Source organism: Rousettus aegyptiacus, unplaced genomic scaffold (genome assembly GCF_014176215.1).
Source record: "Rousettus aegyptiacus isolate mRouAeg1 unplaced genomic scaffold, mRouAeg1.p scaffold_m13_p_11, whole genome shotgun sequence".
In the NCBI taxonomy this organism is placed as follows: Eukaryota; Metazoa; Chordata; class Mammalia; order Chiroptera; family Pteropodidae; genus Rousettus; species Rousettus aegyptiacus.
The window spans coordinates 27,222,383-27,246,413 of NW_023416286.1; the positions used below are offsets into that span (position 1 = coordinate 27,222,383).

At 34.9% G+C, this 24,031-nt stretch overlaps 2 protein-coding genes across 8 annotated transcripts in view; one reads left to right on the forward strand and one right to left on the reverse strand.

Annotated features, from left to right (window-relative positions):
* The first annotated feature begins 2,349 nt into the window (after window positions 1-2,349).
* Window positions 2,350-21,462, forward strand: LOC107510448 (LRP2 binding protein). Of its 3 annotated transcripts, none has more exons than XM_036228663.1 (9): window positions 2,350-2,986; window positions 4,237-4,363; window positions 5,203-5,315; window positions 7,927-8,040; window positions 12,958-13,100; window positions 13,181-13,286; window positions 14,368-14,591; window positions 16,021-16,195; window positions 18,383-18,869. In XM_036228663.1, exons 1-9 carry the CDS (start codon window positions 2,942-2,944, stop codon window positions 18,446-18,448), a joined length of 1,113 nt encoding a protein of 370 aa, XP_036084556.1. In that variant the 5' UTR covers window positions 2,350-2,941; the 3' UTR covers window positions 18,449-18,869. The 3 variants fall into 3 exon arrangements, with proteins under 3 accessions (XP_036084556.1, XP_015999455.1, XP_036084555.1); XM_016143969.2 differs by lacking the exon at window positions 2,350-2,986 and adding an exon at window positions 21,366-21,462 and having other exon boundaries at window positions 3,849-4,363; window positions 18,383-18,495; XM_036228662.1 differs by lacking the exon at window positions 2,350-2,986 and having other exon boundaries at window positions 3,849-4,363.
* Window positions 21,463-22,036: 574 nt separating this feature from the next.
* Window positions 22,037-24,031, reverse strand: part of SNX25 (sorting nexin 25) — a 104,895-nt gene continuing 102,900 nt past the window's right edge. For 2 of the 5 annotated variants that reach the window (XM_036228659.1, XM_016143963.2), the window contains 3 exons: window positions 23,850-24,031; window positions 23,205-23,305; window positions 22,037-22,642 (listed from right to left, as the gene is read on the reverse strand). In XM_036228659.1, coding sequence (XP_036084552.1) covers window positions 22,562-22,642; window positions 23,205-23,305; window positions 23,850-24,031 — 364 coding nt within the window. In that variant the 3' untranslated portion in view covers window positions 22,037-22,561. Of the gene's footprint in view, window positions 22,643-23,204; window positions 23,674-23,849 lie in introns of those variants that run through there. The other 3 variants (XR_004953344.1, XM_016143965.2, XM_016143966.2) reach the window with 3 other exon arrangements.

Below are 24,031 nucleotides of genomic sequence, written 5' to 3' on the forward strand. Positions count from 1 at the left end.
AAACATCAAATAAACTCAGATTGGGAGACGTCTGCAGGAGAGCTGACCAGCACTCCTCAAAACTCAATGTTATAAAAAACAAGTAAAATCTGAGAAACTGTCACAAACCAGAGGGCACTAGGAGACATGATGACTAAATATAATATGGTCACTTGGATGAGATTCTGGAACAGACAGAGGATATTAGTGGAAAAACTAGTGAAATCAGTGAAATCTGAATAAAATGTCGGGCTTAGTTCATGGTAATGTACCAATTTTGCTTTCTTAGTTTTGACTAATATATCATAATACCGTAACATTAACAAAAGGAGAAACTGGGTGAGGGAATTCTCTGTACTATCTTTGCAACTTTTCTGCAAATCTCAAATTATTCTAAAATATAATGTTTATTCTAAAAAAGACTTGAGGTAACAATATTAAACCACTGAGTGAGAAGCGAGAGCTGTAATTTTTAAGAAAGCTAAATTGAATGTTTTCAAAGTCATCAAGTTGCTGGGGAAAATGCTTTCAAAGTAGATGAGGATGAATTAACTGTCAAAGATGATGAGAAATAGTTCTACACTACATTTACATTGAAGCCAAAAAGAGTGTATCATTTTGCACATCCAATTAGCACCTATCTCCAGGCAAGAGAGTGCCTTTACCAGAAGGCTCTGTATGCTTCCAGCATTAGACCTTTACTCTCAACTTCATGAAGGACATGGAAGCAACCTAAATGTCCATAAACGGATGAAAAAAGAAAATGTGGCATTTACACAAATGGAATATTTTTAGCCTTAGAGAGGGAAATCCTGCCATTTGTGATAACCTGAATAGATCTGGAGGACAAGTGAAATAAGCTAGACACAGAGGAACAAATATAACATGATCCCACTTATATGAGGGATCTAAAATAGTCAGACTTATAGAAGCAGAGAGCAGAATGGTGGTTACCAGGGGTTATGGGAAGGGGCAAATAGGAGGGGGCATAGAGTAGACTCTTGCTTTTCAAAATCTTCTCTAAGCTCTCATATTCTGAAATTAAATAATACTGAAGTTCGACTTACCCTCTTGCAGGAGTCCTGCCATTTTAAAAGCTCATATTAGGGATCTACTATACAGCATAGTGCCAATAATTAACGATATCCTATTGTATACATAAAAATTTGCCAAGAGGGTAGATCTTATGTTTAGTGTTATAAATAAATAAAAAAAAAAAGTGGGAGGAAACTTTTGGAGGTGATGAATGTATTTAGCATTGATTGTGATGATTTCATAGCTGTATATTTATCTTTGAAACTTAATCAGGTTATATACATTAAATATGTATTTACAGTTTTTTATGTCAGTCACTGTAATAAAGTGACTTTTAAAAAAGAAACAAATTACAATAAAACATTTGAGAATATTTTTTAAATGGACTTCCTCCAAATTTAAAAAAATGAAGAATCAAAAGAAGCTATAAAGAAAGTGAAAAGACTCCATAGAATGGGAGAAAATATTTGCAAATTATTTACCTAATAGGAGTCTACTATTAGAGTATAAAAAGACCTCTTATAACTCTACAATAAAAGGCAAACAACCCACTTACAAAATGAGCAAAGGATTTAATAGACATTTCTCCAAAGAAAATAAACAAATGGCTAATAAACACATGCAAAGATGCTCAACATCATCCTTAATTAAGGAAATGCAAATCAAAACCGCAAGATACCACTTCACTTTAGGCTGGCTATTCTCAAAAAGATGAACTATAATAACAGGTGTTTATGATGATGTGGAACCCTTTCTTGTACATTGCGTATAGGGATGTAAAATGCTGCAGCCACTTTGAAAATCAGTTTGGTAACTTCTCAAAATCTGAAACACAGAATTACCATAAGACCCAGAAATTCCACTCCCAGGTGCACACTGAAGAGAAATGAAAACATGTGTTTACACAAAAACTAGTACATGAAAACTACCAGCATTATTCATAATTTCCAAAAGCCGGAAACAGTCCAAATGTTCATCAAATGATGAACATATCTTTTTAAGTGATATGTTCATATAATATGACTTGGCCATAAAAAGAAATGAAGTACTGATACATACTACAACGTGCATGAACTTTGTAAGACCACGTGTTGTATGATTCCATTTACATGGCATATCCAAAATAGGCAAATCTATAGAGACAGAAAGTATAGTATATTAGTGATTGCCAGGGGTCTAAGAGAGGGAGAGGATTGGGAAATCGCTCTTTTAGAGTGATGAAAATGTTCCAGAATTAGATATTGGCGGCGACTGCACATGCTTTGCCTTTAACATTCCCAGCAGCTAGAGATGGGGTAATAGCTAACTAGTGAAGAGGATTTAAGAAAGGCATCATCAGCGTCCATTCCACCTGCTCTTCCCTTTAAAATCGTAGATTTCTTTCAGATTTTATATCAGCAATGTCTACAGTTTATATTTTAGGATTTTCTAAATTTAATGTACTTTATGCAAACAGTTGTCAATATTCAAATGGTGTTATATATAATCCCAAAGTTTGGCAATAATAAACATATACTCTTGCTTTTCAAAATCTTCTCTTAGCTCTCATATTCTGAAATTAAATAATACTGAAGTTCGACTTACCCTCTTGCAGGAGTCCTGCCATTTTAAAAGCTCATATTAGTTTTGCTTTTTGGAGAACAGTATAGAATAATGATGAAGTTCACAGGTGCTAGGGGCATCCCAGCTGTCCTACCTCCTAGCCCATCACCCGAGGCAAGTTACCTAACTTCTTTACTTTGCCTCAGTTTCCACATTTGTTAAATTTCATAACAGCCTCTCTTTTCATAAAGTTTTGTGTGAGTTAATGCCCCTAAAGAGCTTAGAAGAAAAAAAAAATACCTGGCATTTAGTAAGAGCTCAAGAAATCTTTGTTTCTATTTTCTAGACCCTCTGCAACTTTCTATAAGCTATAGCAACAAAAACCATGTGCAGTGTTGTAACCACAGAGGAAAGCATGGACTTAAAGGAGGTAATGTATTATTTTCTAATTCGTTTCATTTTTTATGATGTTCTTGAATATGCCAAATTTTTTCTTAGCCTTTTTGGATTCTGTAGCACATTAATTGACTTCAGTAAAACAAAAACTTCTATAACCAGTTTCTGGGTAAACTGATAGTGCTACCAACATCATCTTATTTGGATAGTTTTTATTCTAAATACTTTACCTAATATCACCTCACCCGATGGAAACTTATAGTCACTAATGAAACCACTATATTTTTGTAATCATATAATCAAAAAATTTTATATATCTAGGAACAAACATTTTGACATCCTCTAGTTCAAAGTAACTATAGATGAAGAAATTGACTCTTTAAAAGATTAAATGACTTCCCAAATCGCAGATACTTCAAGAACTTTTTCTCCTAATATACTAAATTATCTCTTTTTTCTGCCCTTCTTTCTCATTAATGAAGCAACTTATTATTCAAAATAGTATATAATGGTATAAATTCAGCTTTCCAGTCATACTAAAGGTTAGTTGAATTCTTCTTTTCACCACCAATCAGGAACCTGTACTGGAAGGTTGTTCCTGATTGGTGAAAGCCAGCTGTAACAGTAGAATGCCGAGGAGTAAACACAAAAGCATAGCAACAACTGAGTTTACTGTCTCACTACCCTCGTTCTAAGCCAACCTGGACTCCTTCATCCTAAATGAGGTGGCCTCTACATTTTATATGAAGGCTTTGATTTTCCATTCACCTGTGATCCATCTTATAACATGGCAATCCAATACAGACAGGAAGATAAAACCGAATAAAATAAAGTGTATTCCCAGGTAAAATAAACAAACGCTTTAATGTTAAATAGATTAGTATGATCAGCTTCAGATGCAAGGCAACAGGAAGGTACCAATGCGTAAGAACTATACTAAGGGCAGCGTCACCAAATCCTACTAGGAACTATACTAAGGGCAGCAGCTTTGGTGGGTGACATGACCAACGCATTGTAACATATAAACTCATAGTCAGAGAAGACAAATAGCTCTCATTAGTTTTGTGTGTGATGCAAATGTGAAAGATGGTTTTGCTTCTCATAGCCATAAAGGGCCCTGGTTTCCTACGAAGGAATATTCACAACCCAGAGCTGGTAGGTTGGTGCCCTGTACCTCAGCAATGCAAGGAGGTTACTTTTTATGAGTGCCTAGTGGAGTGGAGTCTCTTTTCGCATTTTTCTGGAGGAAGACATTTCTGTCTTGTTTTTTATGTTTGTTTACAGAATACACATTGTGAAAACTGGATGAAGTTGACCAGTGAAAAGTTGCCCAAGAACCCCTTTTACGCCTCTCTATCCCAGTATGCTGCTAAGAACCAAAAATTCTTCCAACAGATAAAGGAAAATACTGGTACGAATTCTGATATTTTCACTAAAAGTTAATTCTGTACACCAGAGAAAAAAGAGACAAGAAATATGAATCTTATTGCTGTCAAAAAAGTGGTTAACTTTACAGTCCTTTCTAGTTTCCGATGGGAATATGTGAAATTGGGACTTAACTCATCTGGTAGCAAATCATCAGTGGAGAGGTTTTGTAGAGCCTGATCCTGATTTCACACTCAGAATTTTAGGACACCCTTCTGGAAAAGGGAAGCTAGATGTCACTTCTATTAAGAACGATACCATAGTTTACTTAAAGTTGGCATTTAAAGCTATCATTTTTTTTTCTATAGTCTTTTAAAAAATTAGATTGGAGATGGTTAGCTCATTTGGTTAGAGTAGCTCTAATTAAACCTCAAATTAAGAATTTTTCTCACCTAGAGGACAGCTTTGCCTAAAGAATGGCGCATAGACTGCATTGCTAGAACCCCTGCCTAGTAGTAAACACAGTTACTGTGAAACCCAATCAACCAGTATTTCTTCATTTGATCTTAGCCAAAAGGCAAAGAAGTGATCAACAAATATATCTTGATTGTACAAGGCATAGTGTTATGTATTGTGATAAGCCTTTTTGTTTGTTTGTTTGGTTTGGTTTTTTGTTGTCGTTGTTGGTTTTTTGGTTGTTTTTTGTTTGTTTTGTTTTGTTTAGGTAATGCTTTTTCCTTTAACTAAGGAAGCCAGTTTTAGGAATGAGAACTAGGAAGGAAACTAGTATAAATGGTGCCAGATGAATTGTAGTAGATATGACTTCAAGAAAGAAGATTCATATTGTATAGATAAAGATGGAATTCTTTACCTTTTTAAACTCAGATCATTACAACCATGCTAATTTAGTGGATAAGGCACTGCAGATCTTGAAGGAAAGAATAAGAAGAGGGGATGCTGTGGCATATTTCCTACGAGGTCAACTATATTTTGAAGAGGTACCATTTTTTGTTTGTTTGTTTTCGTTTCACATAATGCTGTTTTTAGATCCTTATAGCAAAATTTCCTGTAGAGGTCCATACATTGTGATACCCAGTTGCAGCTTTAAGTGGGATACATACACAGGCACCAGCTTAGGGAAATATCTGAGCTTTCTTGATAAAAGTCATTCTAATGAAAGTCATTTATAGGAGACATTTTGTATAAAATTCATTCTCACACTAATATAAAAATCTAATTTTTATATTTTTGTCAAAAATATTTAATATCACGTCTAAAATATTTTCATGTTAATAACAGTTGAAGACCCTGATTCTTATCTAGTATTTAAAGATACCATATATGTTTCTCTATAGAGTAAGGAGGGAGCTGCCCTCTTTATCTACATTAAGCCGAGGTATCCTACAAAGTAGATCTAGGAGGAACTGTGCTAACTGTCACTTCAACGTCAATAATATAGCTTCAATCCTTCATTGAACCCAAGGGGAGAATGTGAAAAGGGACCAGCTGTCCATTATCACTCACTATCCATTGAATATTTGGGCACTATTGACCTATTTCCTACTCACTCTGTAATCTTTCGATGGCTCTTTCATTCAACATATCTGTTGAGGACTCATCATACACCTGTCACTATTAGGAAAGCATAATGTTTAAAAGAAAGATCTCTCAGCTTTGGGCATAGTTCGAATATGGTTCTATTGTTAACTGTTTATCCTTGGGCACAAATACTTAACCTCATGGTGCTTCAGTTTTCTTATCTGTTAAAGGGGGATAATAATATGTATCTCACAGAGCTAGTGTGAGGATGTCTTAATTATAAAACAGGGCCTAGCACCTAACAAGTGCTTTCTAAGTGTTTGCTATTATTGTGCTAGGCACTAACTATATATAGTGATGGGGAAATTAGAATGGTTCCCATTTCATAAAGTTTACTGTGTAGTAGGGGAAGACAATAAATAATTATATAATTACAAATAGGAAAAAAGTACTATGAAAGCCATTAACTGCATACTATAATAGAAAATAACTTAGGGATAGGTTGGGAAAACCTGCTATTGAAACTAAAATTTGAAGAAGAGGAGCTAGGCAATTCAAACAGCCACGTGGAAGCACATTCCAGGTAGAAGTGAGAATAGATGAAGCATTCCAGAGATAAGAAAGAGCTTAGTGAGCTCTAGGAATTAAAAAAGACCAATGTGGTAACAAACAAGGCCAGGAGTAGCTCTAGATGAGCTTTGTTTAAAATGTAATAAGAAGCCATTGAAGTATTTTGAGTCTGTGATAAATGGATTAGAAGGCAAACATGGAAAGAACCAAGACCAATTCAGGGCGAAATTATAACAGTTCAGGCAGGAGAGAATAGTGGTCTTCAATAGAGTGGTAGCAGTGAAGCTGGGTCCTGGATTTATTTTGGAGACACAATAATGGCATAATGGACTGTAAACAGAGAATTGGGGAAGAGTGAGTTTTGAGGTGATGATCAAGAGTTCATTGTTTGGACATGTTATGTTTGAAATGCCCATTTGTCATCCAAGTAGATAGGTTTCAAAGTAGAAACCTACTTTAAGAGTCTAGATCTCAAAGGAGAAGTTTGAGTTGAAGGTGTATATTTCAGATCTTCCAGCATGTATGTGGTATTTAAAATCATGAAAATTAAAAGAACTTAATTACTTCTGTATATTCTAACTTTTCTAGCCTTCTCACAGCTAAGCCAAACATTAGCCAGAAAAGAGAATAAGTCTTAATTCAGGCATTTATTCCTGTTATGTGTTCTTTAAAAATAAATATTTTTTTAGCATTTTGGTGTGGTTTTTGTTCATTTTTTCAATTTGTTGATTAATTATAGTTTATGAAAAGAAATTCAGTTATTTTTATATTTTCCAAAAATTGTTTTTCTCTGGTCTGCTCTTCTTGTAATGACCTTCCAATTTAATAAGAAACTCTCAACATTACAAATGATTCATTTTTTAGTGTGAGGCATTTTCATGGTGGATTAAGACATAAACCCCGTATTAATCCCTTCACTTTAGGATATTTGCTATCAGATTGTCTGACTGCCGAAGAGCCTTAAATCAATGACACATAATATGTAGGTTTTCATAGGAAATATGGAAGGAAAATAATATTAGAGAATCACACATTTGTTTTTCCATGTCTTTTCCCAAGCTGGAAAACTGCAAAACTGGAGGACAATGAGCCATAGTAATAGTGGATATTTAATAATGGTGAATATCTCTGAGACTTTGGCTCCAGCTCTGAAATGTCTCAGATTTCAGGAGTGGCAGGTGATGTACCATGCTAGATTGAGCAGAGAAATAGCGTATCATTTAGAGAGAAGACTGACAATAACCAAGAATAAGAGTGAAAGACAATGAGAATGTTACCCAGATTGCTCCTCATCACTTTCCTCAGTTGCCATATTTAGGTCTATTTAATTGATTTTATAGTGTTTTGATTGTTGTCAGTGACTTACTAGCAAATTCTATAAATCTGTTGCTGTCTTTTGTTGTTTTATTTGATACTGCTAGCTAGATTTAGGGGGGAATTAAATAATTGAAATTACTTCAAGATAATAAAAATAATTGACTATTTCCTGGGAGCTTGTAGGGATGGTATGAAGAAGCATTAGAACAGTTTGAAGAAATCAAGGAAAAGGATCATCAAGCAACTTACCAGCTAGGAGTAATGTATTATGATGGTCTGGGAACAACTGTAAATGCTGTAAGTTATTGTTTTACGCACAGTGTTTATGATTTCATTGTTAATAGATTATTTGATACAATTAAAATTGTATTTTAATAATATACTTTTATTCTTATATTTCAACAATCTCTAACCTTTTACGATTTAAAGGATAGCAGTAGTCACTTTTACATTTGTATGAAAACAAATTCTTTTTGCTCCTTCTTGCTACCATTAGCTGTCAATAATTTTCTGTTTTAATGTTTTCCTTTATTTTTCAAAGTTATTCCAAGGCTACATAAACATGGAGACAAGCTGGAATATATGCAAAAAATGGGATCAAATTCTGCTATCAAATATTAACATTGTTGTTATTTTAAAGTATATTCTTCCATGTGTTGCCTCATGTAAAAATATGTGTGTGCGTATATACATACACATATAAAACTTTCTTAAAAGTGACACATATGATATTTATAAAGAACAACTCTTGTAAAGCATACTGAAATATTTAGGGGTGAACTGTACTGATATTTACATATCTGCAAATAACTTGTAAGAAGTCAGCAAAAAGATGAAGTATATATAGCAAAATATTATTACTGAGAATCTATATGATAGTTATGCAGATTTTTATTGTATTCCTTCCACTTTCCTGTGTGCTTGAAAAATTTTATAGAAAAAGTAAAAAAAATCTCAAACTCATAATTACTGCAATCATTAGACAAATGTTAATTTGTCAAAATTCCCATTAAAAGAGAGCAAATATTAAGCAAATGACATAAAATTTTTTAATGCCTCAACAAAGATATGCAAAGAAAATGTCATAGAAATACAAATTGAAACTCAATGAGAAATTATAATTCTATAGTAATAAAGCTCTGTTCAATATGAAAAACATAACAGTGCAGAGTCTGTATGTGCCAAACATCACAGCATCAACCTATATAAATGAAATGTATTAAAAATAGGCAAAATATTAAATTTAACTTTAATTTCTGAATGTGATAGATAATATTCAGTACATGATATGTAAATTTTATAAACTATGCAACATCCACACAATAAAATTCTTAACACAAAATTTTCAGACTCCTTGTTTCAGATACCGAAATTGAACATATACTAGGCATTTATGTTTAAGTATAAAGAAAATCACAATAAAACCTCCCCAAAAAACATAAGTTATGTGTGACGATGCTATTCATTCCTTAAGATTTAAAGAAAACATGTTCAGTTTGCCCTTATCCCTCCAATTTCATGGATTCTCAAAGTCAAAGAGCTTCATAATTAATCTGAAATATTCAAGTTCCCTGTATTCTCACAGTCACCTTTGCTTTTCTTCTTTTTGCCAATTCTTTACTCCGTACTCTTTATCTATGTGGCTGTTCCCTTATCTCTGCCTTGACATGGGTCACAGCCTATTTCCCTCAATGATCTCATAAAACAAAGATTTCACTTGTAGCATCACTTCTGCTAAAATGTAGGGAGGGGGACTGAGAGAGGACCACACTAGACCCCACATAGTGAACAACTTTAACATGCTCATCAGTCATTTCAATTGCTCTCTGTTGAGGACTTCTCACTGGCTACAGCACCTCAAACGATTCTTCACAAACTTGCTGAGTTCTCACCCTTTCCCCTTTCTAGGTCTTTTCCCTCTACCATCTCCTTCACTGATGCAAAAATAAATGTATCTCATTTTCTCATACAACATAGTTTAGCCATCTCTATATTTGCCTCTTTCATTCAGGTCTCTGTGCAAATGGTATTTCCTCTGAAAGCTTTTCTGTGGCCATGTTATCAAAACAGCCTCCTTTATTTCTTCATGGACTTAATGATTATCTCAGTTATTTCCTACTGCTTAACTTGTTTTCTCCCTAATTGGAACGTGAGCTCCACAAAATTAGGGGTTTTTGTCTATTTTCTTCACTGCTAAATAACCCAGGAATTTAGAACACTGTCAGACCCACAGTAAACCCTCAAAGATGTTTACTGATTGACCTGTGGCTGACAATGCTGTTACTGAGGTACTCTCTCAAAGGGCTTTTTCAAGGAGTTTTCCTAGAGAAAGTTAATATCTCTCTAAGAAAAATTACGGTGGCTGCTGTGAGGATAATCAAATATTTGCCCTTATTACAAACAATAATACATTAAAAGAATAGAATAACCAAGTAACATTAGCTCAGAAATTTAGTAATTCAACATAAGGAAAACTATGAATATAGCACTTATATTAGCTTGAGTAAAAGAAACCATCTGATGGTTTTAGCATGTATTGAAAGTTTCATAAAGCTCAATATTTATCCATAATAAAAACCTTTAAAAAACAATACTAGGAAGTATTTCCTTAAAACTTAGGAGTAGCCATATAAAGTTAAGAGCCCAAACTAGAGATAATCCTTTTACAAGGAGAAATAAAATATTTTCCACTACTCACACTGACCTATTCTTACTGATTCCTGACTATCTTTCGAATCTGTCTCCAGCCCTTTATTCCCATTCTGTTTCACTCAGGCTCACCCTTACTCAGGTTATAACAAAAGCGAATTCAATTTCTGCTCTTGTCCCTAATTCATCATTCATTTATATAGTCACCAAAGCCATCTTTTCAAAATACAAATCTGATCATGTCCTGTTCATCTTTAAAAATTTAGACCTTCGCATTAATGATCAAAAGAAAAGGGCACAATTGAGACCGTTTCTATGGACAGCCATCTTGTTGGCCACTGAGCAGCCATATAAAGTAACGTTTACTTGATAAAGTCTTTAGTGTCCAAACCAACAACTGCCATTCCAAACCCTCACCCAAGCCCCAAGTTTGCTGTCTGCCTGCTTGCTGCCATCACTGGGGCTTCGCTAGGCATCACGAGGCCAACCCACTGAGACTGTATCTAAACTAGACTCCAGAATTCCATTTGGAACCTTGACTTCACTTGGTCCCATCAAGCCTCACAGCTATATCACTGCCCACCACATAAATTGAATGCCCCTCTCATCTTCTGTCTTCTCACATATTAACTCCATATTACTTTGTTTTCTCTCCCTCTCTGCTGCCGACCCTCCAAAACCTTCTAGCTGGTAAATAAACTCCCCCATAGCCTCAGGCTTTTCTCAGACTACTTCCTTCACTTCCTTGCCATAATAGGCACTTGCTTGTCTCACAAGCAGCCCTCTTTGGTGAAGGATTCTCCTTCCGCTATCCCAGCGTACTATAATGCTCAAAGTAGAGCTGGCATTATTTTCATTTCCCATTGCTCTCCTACTTCTATCAATTTCCTGGCCATTGGTCATGTGCTAACATGAATCTTAAAGCTGTCTCTGGGATTACAGTTTTCCTTCCTGTGTTATCCCATCAGTTTACCTGACATTTGAACTAAGAACTGAGCAGCAAGAAAGAGCAACCATATCTAGTGGAGTCACATTCCAGGCGGAGGAAATCACTAGTGCTAAGGCCTGAGGAATATAAAGGATAGTACAGTTGGAATGCAGTCAATCCAGTAAGACAGGTGCCAAACAACATGGGACTTATATTTATAAGTATGTGTATCCTTTTATATTTCTTGTATATTTACCATTTCTGAGGCTCTTAATTCCTTCCTATCAACCTGAGTTGCCATCTGCCACCATTTCCCCTTTCTTTTCAATCTGAAGAACTTCCTTTAAAGGGCATTTCTTGGAGTACAGCCTGCAGGGGAAGAATTATCTCTGATTTTGATTATCTAAAAATATCTTCAATTTGCCTTTATTTCTGATGAACTGTTTTTGCTGGTTGACCTTTTTTTGCTTTCTGCACTTTCTAAAATCTTCTGGCCTTCATTGATTCTCATGAGAAATCAGTAACTAATTATCTTGTTTGCCCCTCTATATAATGTGTCATTTTTCTCTGGCTGTTTTTAAGATTTCCTGTGGGCTTTCAGCACTTTGATTATCACGTGCGCCTAAGAGAGCTCTTTCTGTTTTCATCCTGCCTGGGCTTCCAGTTGCCGTTTTCAAAGATTCCTATCTCCAGCTAATGTTTGTTTTGAAAAAATTTCCAGTACCTTTAAAAAGTTGTCTTTATGTTGTGTCCAGATTACTCATTGTTATATGTGAGAGGATTTATACAACCACCCACTCAACTGCCATTATTACGTTAAGTGCCCTCTTACTATCCAGTTGGGGGGAAAATGGTAGATGCCTACTTCACACATTCACAAAAATAAACCAGTGTAACCTTGGACTTACTAAAATAACTTTATTTTCTCATCTGTTACTGTGGCATTTAGCCAGCAACAGCACATTCAGAGAACAGTGAGGGGGTAAAGGCTAGAATGTAGTGTATAAACATGATTGTCAAATGATTGTCACATATCGTTTTCTTTAGAGTGATGTTTGAAGGCTGGTTTCTGATGGATTTTTGGAGGGGGGACAAGCCTTTTGTTGCCAGTGGTTAGAATGCCTTCTGGCCTCCTTGTGACTATGAAGATGTCATATGATGATTTGCATATTGGATGTACATTATCATTGAGCACACTTAGTGAAAAGTGTGCTTGAAGAGAGAAGGTAGCATTTGTTTGGGGCTCATGAGTGTACTGTAAGAATTATAAATGTGAAAGAAGCCGCAGCTATGCTTGTACTTTGATCAGTTCCAAGAACTGCACTGATTAAGAATAAGGACTAGAAGTTGGGAGAGACAAGAAAAAAAAAGGAATCTGTATTGAGATGTAATACAACTCTGGAAGCTGTGAAATGAGAGAGATGCTGGGAATGCCTACTCGGATGTCCTTGTACTTCTTTCCTACCTTATTTCCAGTCCTGCAGACTCCAGGACAACATACCACTTGGACAAATACAGTCATTACATTGTATCACGTTAGGGTTGAATGCTTTATAACATTATTGGGAGAAAGAATTTAGTTTGGGTAAAACTAAAAACTAGGGTTTTTGTGTGTGTGTTCTTTTCCTCTGTGCAAGGAAAAAGGAGTGGAATATATGAAGAAAATTGTTGATTCTCCATGTCCCAAAGCAAGACACTTACAATTTGCAGCTGCTTACAACCTCGGAAGAGCTCATTACGAAGGGAAAGGCATTAAACGATCAGAAGATGAAGCTGAAAGGTAATCCTAATATGAAAACAAGACTTTGTCTTAATCAAATGCTAAAACAAAGAACAACTTGCCTTGTCTTTCTCTTTTAGACTGTGGCTTTTTGCTGCAGACAATGGAAATCCAAAAGCTAGTGTGAAGGCTCAAAGTATCCTAGGATTGTATTATTCAACAAAAGAGCCCAAAGAGTTAGAAAAGGTAACATTGATCTATTTTTTTTTTTTTTAATGCTAGCATTACATTTAGATTAGTATTTGGTTCACTATTTCTTTTTCGAAAGAATGGTGGTGAGGAATAAGTGTGTAGTTATGAATCTCTCAAATTTCTTTAACATGTACAAAAAGTTTACATTTTAAAATCTTCACCTTTTGCTCATCTATGACTGCTACTTTCTCTGCCTCTACAAAAGGAGACCAAATGCAAGAGCATTTTGTATGGTATAAAAAACTACACATACAAAATATTATTTTTCCATAAAAGCTATAAAAAGAGTCCTGAAGTAAAGCCCTAATCCTTTTTTGTGAATAAATTATTACATTTGATTTGAGGAAGTAAGAATAATACTAATAACTAAAATATACTAAGAACTAACTAAAAATTAAATCCATTTAAGATTTTTACAGAAATATAATCTCTTTAATCATCAATAATTGCAATATTTTCCAAGAAATCTTATAGGTGGAAAGAAATGTAGGGCTGAGTCCTACTTGTAAGAGGCTTGAAGGGCACACTTGTACGAGGCACCTAAGACCCTCCTCAGATAACCGAGCAGCCACTTGGAAATCATTTTTTAAACTAATTTATATTCACGGTAGCTGAGTATAAGCAGATGTGCTGGAGCCTCTGTGCAGCTTTTACCCTTGGTTGCCTTTGATCTTGAAAGCACCGTCTTTCAGATCCCCTCGGAGCTCTGACTTCCCTGAGCATCAGCAGCTATGCTCTCCTGCCTGTGTCTCATCGCTGCTGCGTCTCAAAGCCTTGCAGGCACTTCATTCCTATTTCCCACTTTCTTGATCCTTCCTGTGGAAAATGTGAAAATCTTGAAACCAGAGACAGCCGAACTCTCTGGACTGTGACCTCACCTGCACTGTGGGGTAGACAACAGGCAGCCTCACCGTAGCTCTCTCAGGCATTTGAAATCGGTGTTAGCCTAAAACACCTTCAAGGAGCTAGAATTATTTCCTAGAGATGAACTAATAGTACTATCTTATCATTAGAGACGTTTTTCTTTCCAGAATTTCCTTATGAATAACAAGATGAAACTGTTATCTTTTAAAAGGCATTTTATTGGCATTCAGAAGCATGTGGCAATGGAAATCTGGAGTCCCAGGGTGCACTGGGGCTCATGTACTTTTATGGACAAGGCATCCGCAAGGACCCTGAGGCGGCCCTGCATTGCCTAAGGGAAGCGGCGGAACGTGGAAATGTCTACGCTCAAGGGCATCTCGTGGAGTATTACTATAAGATGAAATTTTTTACAAAGTGTGTTGCATTTTCCAAAAGGTAAAAAGGCTGGATGAATGTATTTACAAAAACTCTTACTGGATGCTCTATGCCAGATGTGTTCATAGAACTTGCTGCAATATTGTAAATGATGGCTATCGAGAGCTTGAAACGTGGCTAGTGCAACTGAGAACGGAACTTTTAAATTTCCTTGGATTTTAATTAATTTAAGTAGCCACATTTAGCTACCACATTGGATAGTACAATTAGTCTTCAGAATTTCAATGCTATTAGCTCTGTATACCAGTGAGCTTAAGCAAGTTTCTTAATTTGGGGCCCTCGATTGCTTTATAAGAAAATACTTATGCAGGATTATAAAAATAGTGTATATAAAGTACTTAAGATAGCTTGATCAGAAATGTTTATTAAATAAGTTTTCATTTCTTCCTACACCCTTAGCCACAGGTTCTATATCTACACAATTGCAATATAGCTTGATAAGGACTATAAAATGAGAATAATGTTTAAAAGACTCCAACACTAACATCTTATAAAATATTTGGAAATTTCCATAAAGTATATGGAAATTTCTTTTCTCTGAGCCCACGTACTTTCCTACATTTATTTACCCATTATAAACAAAAGCAACATGTTTTTGGATGTGCTCTAGAGCAGCTGTAAGGCCAGGCTGATGTATTTCCCTTCCTGCAGAGCCCACAGGCTCTGCTCCTCCCTAGCGGGGTCTGAGGAAGGCAGGGACGAAGTAGAGGACGAAGGAGCCGCCGCTTCTACCCTCTCCTCTCCAAGATCTGGTTTTTAGGCAGCAGGTCACTTAAAGGTGTGATCTCTAATGTCCCAAATCCCTAAGTGCCCATCTGATTAAAATTAAGACTTTAAATAGTTCTTAAAATCTTTGAAACTTTCCATTATTGCCCACATTCCTATTCCTGATTACATTAAGGTTGATATGGAGTTGACTAGATCTCATTTTCACACAAGTCTCCATATTCATGTCTGGGTTAGAAACGATGACTTCTTTTTATCACCCATTTTCAAAAAAAAAAAAAATGTACACGTTTCTTAATTTTTTTTCTGGTCCTATGTGACTGAAGTCCAAACTTAAGGCCTATGTTTAAATAAATGATCCAAAGAAATAGGAAGTACTTTTTTCCCCCATTGTTGAAATCTGCAAAGTGATATTAAGTTTAAAATATTAATATTACAAAGAAAAGAAACTTTCTTTTCTAGTGGTTGTTAAACCTGACGAGTATAATCATGGGGAAGCTCTACAGCAACCACTCCAGTAGCTCCTCTTCCCCTGGTGTTAACCGACTGTTATACTTACCCTTCGCTGTCCAACAGCTTTCGCTCTCAAACAGGTAGAAATGGGGAAGTCACTTTGGGCAGAAGGATAATTTCTAGCCTGTCGCTTGTAAAACTGTAAACCACAACTGATATCCTTTTTATTTCACAACTTACATCAAAACAGGATCGCAGACTATGACGAGGTTCACGACATCCCCATGATAGCCCAGGCCACGGACTGCCTCCCAGAGTTCATCAGCAGGGGCATGGCCATGGCCTCTTTCTACCACGCACGATGCCTTCAGCTGGGCTTGGGGATCACAAAGGATGAGGCAAAAGCTAAACACTATTATTCTAAAGTAAGTAAGTCTGAGGACAAATATTAGTGGAATTGAATGGAAATTTCTAGGCTTTTATAGTTGAGACTTAAACATCTTTATGGATTAGTGATTTTTCCTCAATTACTGTGCAGATAACCTCTGTCTACTGAGAGGTGGTCAGCCATACAGATTGTCTGCAGACAATTAATGTCCGATTCTTATTAGCATAATTATGCTCAGAGATAAAAGTCCTATTTTCAAGCAAATTATTCCTTCTCATTCTGATATTTTATGCAGCCGAAGGCCCAGCATCATAAAATTAAAACCAGAAAGTTCATGGGTGTTTTCACTCAGAAAAAAGTATGAATCTATATCCTCATTCTAGTAACTTAATGAAATGTAGTTTTTAAAAAATATTTTTGTGTGACATCTACCACATTTGAGAAGAATATTCATGAGTTTGTAATCAATTTATTTAGATCTTAAATGATTTCACATCTAAAATCGAGCAACTGTTAAAAAGTGGGGAACGGATGATGAGAAAGGGGAAAATCATAGTAACTGCAAGTGAACTTTTAAAAAAAGAAATAAACAAGACTCTGCATGCCTTATGTGGATGACATTCATTAAGTCCAAATTAGAATTACATCATTATAAAATTTATAAAGCAATTCATGAAATGCACAAATTGTTCGGTTTGAGCAGAAGAACAAGGCAAGTCCCTTACGTCCCTTGCCTGAATCTGATCTTGTGACAGACTATTAAAACTGCCTGGGGATCTTTGAAAAATTCTAAAACTTGGGCCTCATTTCAGAACAAGTCGATCTCTGTCTCAGGGAGTGGGACACAAAGTGGATTTGTTGAAGTGCCTCAGGGGATTCCAGTGAGCAGACAAGTTTGAGAACCCTAAATTAAAGAATTTTGTTTGAAATTAAAATTTCCAGAGCATTAAGCTCATATTAACACATATAGAAACAAAGTACACAAATACAACTAATCTTTGAAGTATTTACCGGTACACCATTCTATTAATACAAGTAACTTGTTTTTAACCATCTAAATGTTCTATGTATAATATCCACTTCCAAATCAAGTCAATTTCAGACTGTATGCTATCCTTAGCATCCTCTATAAATAAATATAAGCAGAGAAAACTTTGGGTCAAAAATATCCTGAAATTTGGTATATGTTCATCCTAAATAAAAGAGCAAAACTAACTATTTGTAATCTTAGAACAATTTTCCATATGGTAGGAGATAACAGCCACGTTACTCAGTTTTGACTACTGTATTTTATGGCAGCTACTCTTAATATGGAGAAAATTCAGATGTAGTAAGTCAGGAAAGGGTCTGGAATCGTGTCAGAGAAAAAGGACACAAGGGGGCCCTGAGTGGTCTTCACCAGACTGAAAGGCTGTCCTGTAGGAAAGGAACTGTGGGGAGGGAGCAGTGTGTCATGGGAAAAGGTGAGGCCCGAGAAGGCAGAGACTGTGGTCTCGGCTCTGCCCGTCAGGCTGGGTGACTACCAAGTGTTTTGCCTCTCAAGGTCTCTATGAATCCAGCATTATATGTTCTCCCAGGACCCTTCGACGAACGATTCTAGAGTACAGGGAGGGAAATTTTAGCTTAATATAAAGAAGAATCTTCTAATACAACTGTTCAGGAAATAACAAGCTTTCCCTATAAGATGGTGACTTCTTGCCTCTAGAAGCAACAAAGCAAGTATCTTGTGATTAATTGTCATAGGTACTAAAGTGACAATGTCTGCAAGGAGTGAGGTTTGGATGAGATAACCTCCGATGTCGTATCCCAATTCTTCACATTTTATGAAATTATGTACTATTACTTATCACTATTTATTTTAGCCATAATAAAACTATTTTAAAATAAGATTACAGCTGTGCTGCTATTCACAATGAGATAATAAGTTTGAGGCCAAATGCTTTCCATATTACTTACTTTAGCAATTCATAATATAAAATTTCTTCTTTCAAATGATAACAGCATGGTTATTTTTAGTATGATTTTTTTTTTTTTTGGCAGAGGCTAATTTGAACCTCCCTTAAGAAATCAGAATAGATATGTATCTTAATTAAGAAACTCCTTTGAAATTTATTGTACTTTACCATTCTTAAAAACAAACCAATTTTTTTTCAAAGGAAGAAAGAAGAAAGGCACAACAATTTAGGGTATATTGAAATAACTGACTCTATCTTTGATTTTTAAGGCTTGTCGTCTGAATCCTGCACTGACAGATGAACTTCATGCTTTACTTATTCGTCAAAGGATTTAGACCATAGTGCATTTCAACAAAGATCATCAGTCCTAATACCTTAAAATGTGTGTATTTGTATAGTAGTTATGTTTGGTTATTTTCTGCATCTAAAGTTAGTTACATTATCCTGGTTATTTTACTGATGACATGTTACCTTCGTTCTCAAATTTGTATTGTGTAACGTACAACTTGAAACCTAGCTAAAGGGTCAAGTCCAGCTCTTAGCCTACAGACTGGCCTAAACCACCTCGAATATTGAAAACCATTCCAGAAAGCAAATATCTTTTTTCCTTTCTTTAAATACAAAGTATCACAGAAGACTTAGTGCAGTCTTAGTTTTAATAACTTCAGAAGTATAAATGCTACAAACTAAATTGGTACAGCCATTCTGGAATACAGTATGAAGGTTCCTCAAAAAACTAAGAATTGATCTACTATATGATCCAGCAATCCCTCTACTGGGTATTTACCCCAAAGACTTGAAAACTCATATCTGAAAAGATATTTGCACACTAATGTTTATAGCAGCATTATTCACAGTGGCCAGGACATGGAAGCAACCAAAGTGTCCTATAATAGATGACTGGATTAAGAAGCTGTGGTACATAAGCTGTGGTACATGTATACAATGGAACATTACTCAGCCATAAGAAGAGATGAAATACTGCCATTTGCAACAACATGAATGGATCTCGAGGTAGTTATGCTAAGTAAAATAAGCCAGACAGAAAAAGTTGAAAACCACATGATATCACTTATATGTAGGATATAAACCTAAAAGCAACAAAGAAACAGAACAAACAAGCAGAGACTCGTGGACAATAGACTAGTGGTTACCAGAGAGTGTTGGGGAGGGGGAAGGTAGAAGGGGGTATAAGGGGTCAAATATGTGGTGACAGAAAGAAATCTAACTATGGGTGATGAACACACAATGCAATGTATGTATATGCCTTACTGTTGAATTGTACACCCGAAACTTACTGGATTTAGCTAATCAATGTCGCTATACTAAAAATTAAAAAAAGAAAAAATATATGGGTTTTGAATTTTTCATTTTAACTAAACTTTTAAATTTAAAATTCATAAAAATAAGAAATAAGAAACTAAAAGAAAGTTGCAAATAATTTAGATACATTTGTGTAGCACTTATACTTCTGAATTTATTAAAGCTAAGACTGTACTAAGGCTTTTAGGACATCTTGTAGTTTCAAAAGAGACCTTTATAAGTAATTAGCTGATTTATGATAAACTTCAAAAACAATGAGTTTAAGAAACTGTTTAGAATCATGCCTCTTCATATTCCTTAAATATCTTAATTTAATGAGTAAAACAATTGCTATATTTCTGATATCGATTAAAGCAAGATGTTCCTTGTGCTTCAACTCATTTTTAAATTTTAAAAAACCTAAACGTATTTCAAAGCAAAATATGAAAAAAAATCCTCAATGAAATCATCTATCAATATAAAACTATAACTAAATATCATTAAAAAATTAACTAAGAGGCTTTCCTTACATCAATGACATCTATAAAGACAAAAGTTGACAGTAAAAATAGTAGAATCCATATGCAGAAGATAGTACAGTGATATAGAGCTACAAATCAAATATACTAAAAATGGTATGTCTTAAAAATATCTTAAGAATATCTTTTTTGTAAACATACTAAACTAATGTGGCTTTATTTTACAAATCAAAACCATCCTTTCTGAAAGTGGATTTAAACAAAATCTCATTTTAGTAGTGGGAAAATGCAATTACTATGTAGATAGCAGTCACTGAAGAAGTATTGCATGGCAGAAGTTACTTTGCTTTTGTTTTATGTTCTGGTTTGCCTTTATTACTTGAACTTCATTTTACTTTTACATAAAAGGAAGAAATTTCAACAGACTTAGGTCTGTGACATTCCCTCAACTGGTCATATACTTCTCTATAAAATCTCTTAAAAAAACATGAACTTAAACCACCCCTGAAAGCCACTCCTTTTCTTTTAATATCTCTATTGAAGATTCTCCATTCTCCCCCAGTAACATGTTTCAATATCTCAAGCTGTTAGATTTCATATCTAACTTAAATCTTTCTATAATACAAGTCCACTTGCTTTGCTCTTGTTCTCCTAATATCATCCATATACCACTTTTTCAATCATCTGAAGATCCAAATTCACAACCAATATTCTCTTCCCCACACTTAATCTCCCCGATCTCAAATGCTCCCCTTAAGCCTTTCTTAGAATCTTAAAATAGGAATGTAAGAAAGCAGTGCATGTTGACTTTAATAAAATATTTAATAGATCTGCTATATTTCTTCATCCTAAAGTAAAGAACACTTTTTTTTTTTTAACTGCTATTAAAACACAGGTCTGAGAAATCCTAAATGTAGAAATTTGACGTGCCATGCGGTAACATGCTATGCTTAAATATCTTCGGTGAATCCAACACAATTTAAAATTTCAGTTTATGTAGTTACTGTACAGCTGGTGCTGCGGGCAGAGGTGAGCCCCTGCAAGCTACCACTGCTGCAGACTGTGAGTGGAGTCAGTCAGGCTTAATTCAAGTGAGTTAAGGCTTCCAGATCATTAACCTTTTAAAATATTCAAAACTTCGGTAAGAGTCCCGATAGCAGATATATCATGAAAAATAAGAATTTATCTTAAAGGTTAAGGAGTCAATATAGTTATTTTTTTCTCATTTGCAGTATAAATGGCTATAGTGTAATTATGCATGAGATGGGCATTTCCGGGAACTGTGTTATGATGAATTTCTGGGGTTTGGTGACTTCATACTGCTCCTCTGCTCTGAATGTCTTTTCTACATCACTCTGAAGGATCATTCTTATCCATATAAATAGCAATTTTTTTTCCTTCAAAGAGCTTAAACTATAAGAATCACAAAGATAAAATTTGGTTTACTAATATTTAATCATTTATCTTTCAGAACTTTTGTTTCACTTCAAGAACTTGACAGGTATGATCTATCAATGATATAGTCAATAACCCTTGTACATAGATGTTTTCTTTCATAGATTCAAACTGAATTTTTGCCTATTAATTGTTTTGCTTTCGATATTCTTAGAGGTTAGAGAGGGGAAAATGTTTTATTATTCCTGCATAATAGATGCTGAAACCCAAGAAAATTGATTGACTTGTCTATTAATAGTATTAATAGCAAAACAACCGTACCCTGGATCTCACCTAGTATTAATAGCAAAACATCCGTACCCTGGATCTCACCTAGTGCCCCTACTAGTCTACAAGACTTGATGATATAATCATGTCCCCAAACTCCCCAAAGAAACTTCCTTCCACTTTCTGTTCCCCTCTCTCATTCCCGCTCATCCTTCAAAGTTCAGCTTACATCCGGCCTCCCTAATGCATCATTTCAAGCATTGATTTAGCAATTCTCATTCACATTAAAATCTTATTTTTCACATACTCATTCTGTGTCTGGAGAAAGACAGCAAACTTTACATTTCCTTGCATAAATACTTACACGCACAATGTTTTCTGCAGAAAAAGCACTTAAATATTTGAACTGCCTGAAGTGTTTCAACCGTTTTTTTTTTTTTTTTGAGATATAAGCATCTTAAATATCATAGAACTCTAGGATTCATTTTTATATTTTATTGCTTCAAATGCTTCAAACTATGGGAAATCTTTGGTAAAAATAAAAACAATAAAATTTGCACAATAACTTTACACAAAGCATTGCACAACAATGTTCAATCACATGAAATAATATAGGAATGTTCAGAATCCTCAATGAGGAAATTAACTGTACAATATTCATAGTTCTTCATTTTAAAACAAAACTGTTCTCATAAATATTTAAAATATTTCCTAGGTTTTTAACACATATTAACATTTGTATTTCAATCAGTATATTGAACTCTAAAGTATTTATATTCTTATTAAAATAAAAACCAATAATTAACAGAAGTGTTTTTTTCTGTTGCCTACTACAGCATCAAGTCTGCCCTACCGCCCCATTTCTGCTTACTTCACATAAAACTAGAGGGAGGTAACTAAAATAAAAATCAATTTTGTTCTCAGTCAAACCCTCTGTGGAAAAGAGGAAAATGTTTCATGTCTATTATTACACAGACATTTCTCTGGTGGTTTATTTGTGCAGCTTCAAACTTGACCAGCTTTAAGTTGATCTAAATGAGCTCTCAGCTCAGGACACAATTCAATTAGCAGCAGTTCCATCAGCACCTGAATCGAGAAAGAAGACAAAAAGAGTAGAAAAATGTGGTTTTTTTTTTCTAAGGATTTACTCAAATAAATATCTCTATGTTTAAGAGAAAAGTCCAATTTTAGGTCTGAGATGTTCTCAGTGAGCAAGTTACTCTCAAACAAATGGAATTAGTAGTTATTTCATGGTCTCTTTACCAATATCAAACCATTGACAATATTGAGTATTGCTATAATCACACAGATGACTGGGAAAGAGTATGTTTTGCTGAAAAAAAAAAGAAAAGAAAAGAAAAGAAAAGAAAACCGAGCAGTCATACAGAAATGTTGGACATCAAAAGTCAAGAGAGACAAAGAATATGAGAGAGTGAGAATGATGCATCCGCCAGGGACACTTTTTTCTTTTCTCTTTTTTTCTCCCAACCAAATCGGACAGACAAAAATGAAGCAGAGAAAATGGGTTGAGAGTTACAAGTAATAAGAATGATTAAGAATATAAAGAATTAAAATCTACCCTCATATGTGAATAGAAATGTAAAACTGAAGAAATAGTTAACCCTTTGGTAGGCTTTAAATTACTCACATATAACAGATGCTTATTGGCTCTTGTTTCTTGCAGTGCATTGAATATTTTTATTATTCCATGACGGGCATTTTGCTGCCCAACAAGGCTCTGAAGCATATCTGAAAAATTAAGTTTATATTCTGTTGCTGTTATTGATAAAGTCCACATGCTCTGACATTCAGTGAAGGCGATATTACATGATATGTACAGAATAAATAAGGACACCAAGGCATGAGCAACATGAATGAACAGTTTTTTCAAACGTTTAAAGAGAAAACAAGTGTACTTAGAATTTCTCAACATGAGGTACTTATACAAACTATGATTTCAATACACTGCTACCCAATTAAAAATTCAGCTCTCAAAACAGTGTACTTTAGTAAGATTTTTAAAGCACAAAATTTATTAGCTGTTCTGAAACATTTTTCTAGTTAAAAAAAAAGTACTGTTCCAGTAGTGTTCTTGTGCAGGATCCTCGGTGTAATTTCTTAGCAAAGGGCAAGACACGATTCAAAAGAAAAAAAAAAAAAACGTGTGATTATTTTTTTTTCATTGTAAATACTGTTTCTTGAGAGACATAAATGAAGAACATTAAGGTTAAGTGGGCTAACATTCCCTTTTTATCTCTGTACTTGCTCCTCAGGATCAGAACCCAGGCCTCACCTGGAATGTTTTCAAGTAGCTTCTGCTGTGCTCTCTGTTTTGTTTCCTGGCTTTGTTCTTCGCTTCTGATATCGGTTGGTGGTGCCAGTTTCCCATGTGGCCAAAAAGCATCCCGGAAAAGGTTGATGTAGTAAACGAACATTTGCTCACTGAAAATCCAGTTCACTGTATCCCGAATTTGT

Excerpts from the sequence above, each read along its gene's own strand:
- LOC107510448 (XM_016143969.2), top strand. The coding sequence starts at position 4,039 with ATGGTTTTGCTTCTCATAGCCATAAAGGGCCCTGGTTTCCTACGAAGG. Across the intron at positions 8,041-12,957 it reads TGGGAACAACTGTAAATGCT|GAAAAAGGAGTGGAATATAT; the intron begins GTAAGTTATTGT and ends CCTCTGTGCAAG. Across the intron at positions 16,196-18,382 it reads CTAAACACTATTATTCTAAA|GCTTGTCGTCTGAATCCTGC; the intron begins GTAAGTAAGTCT and ends TTGATTTTTAAG.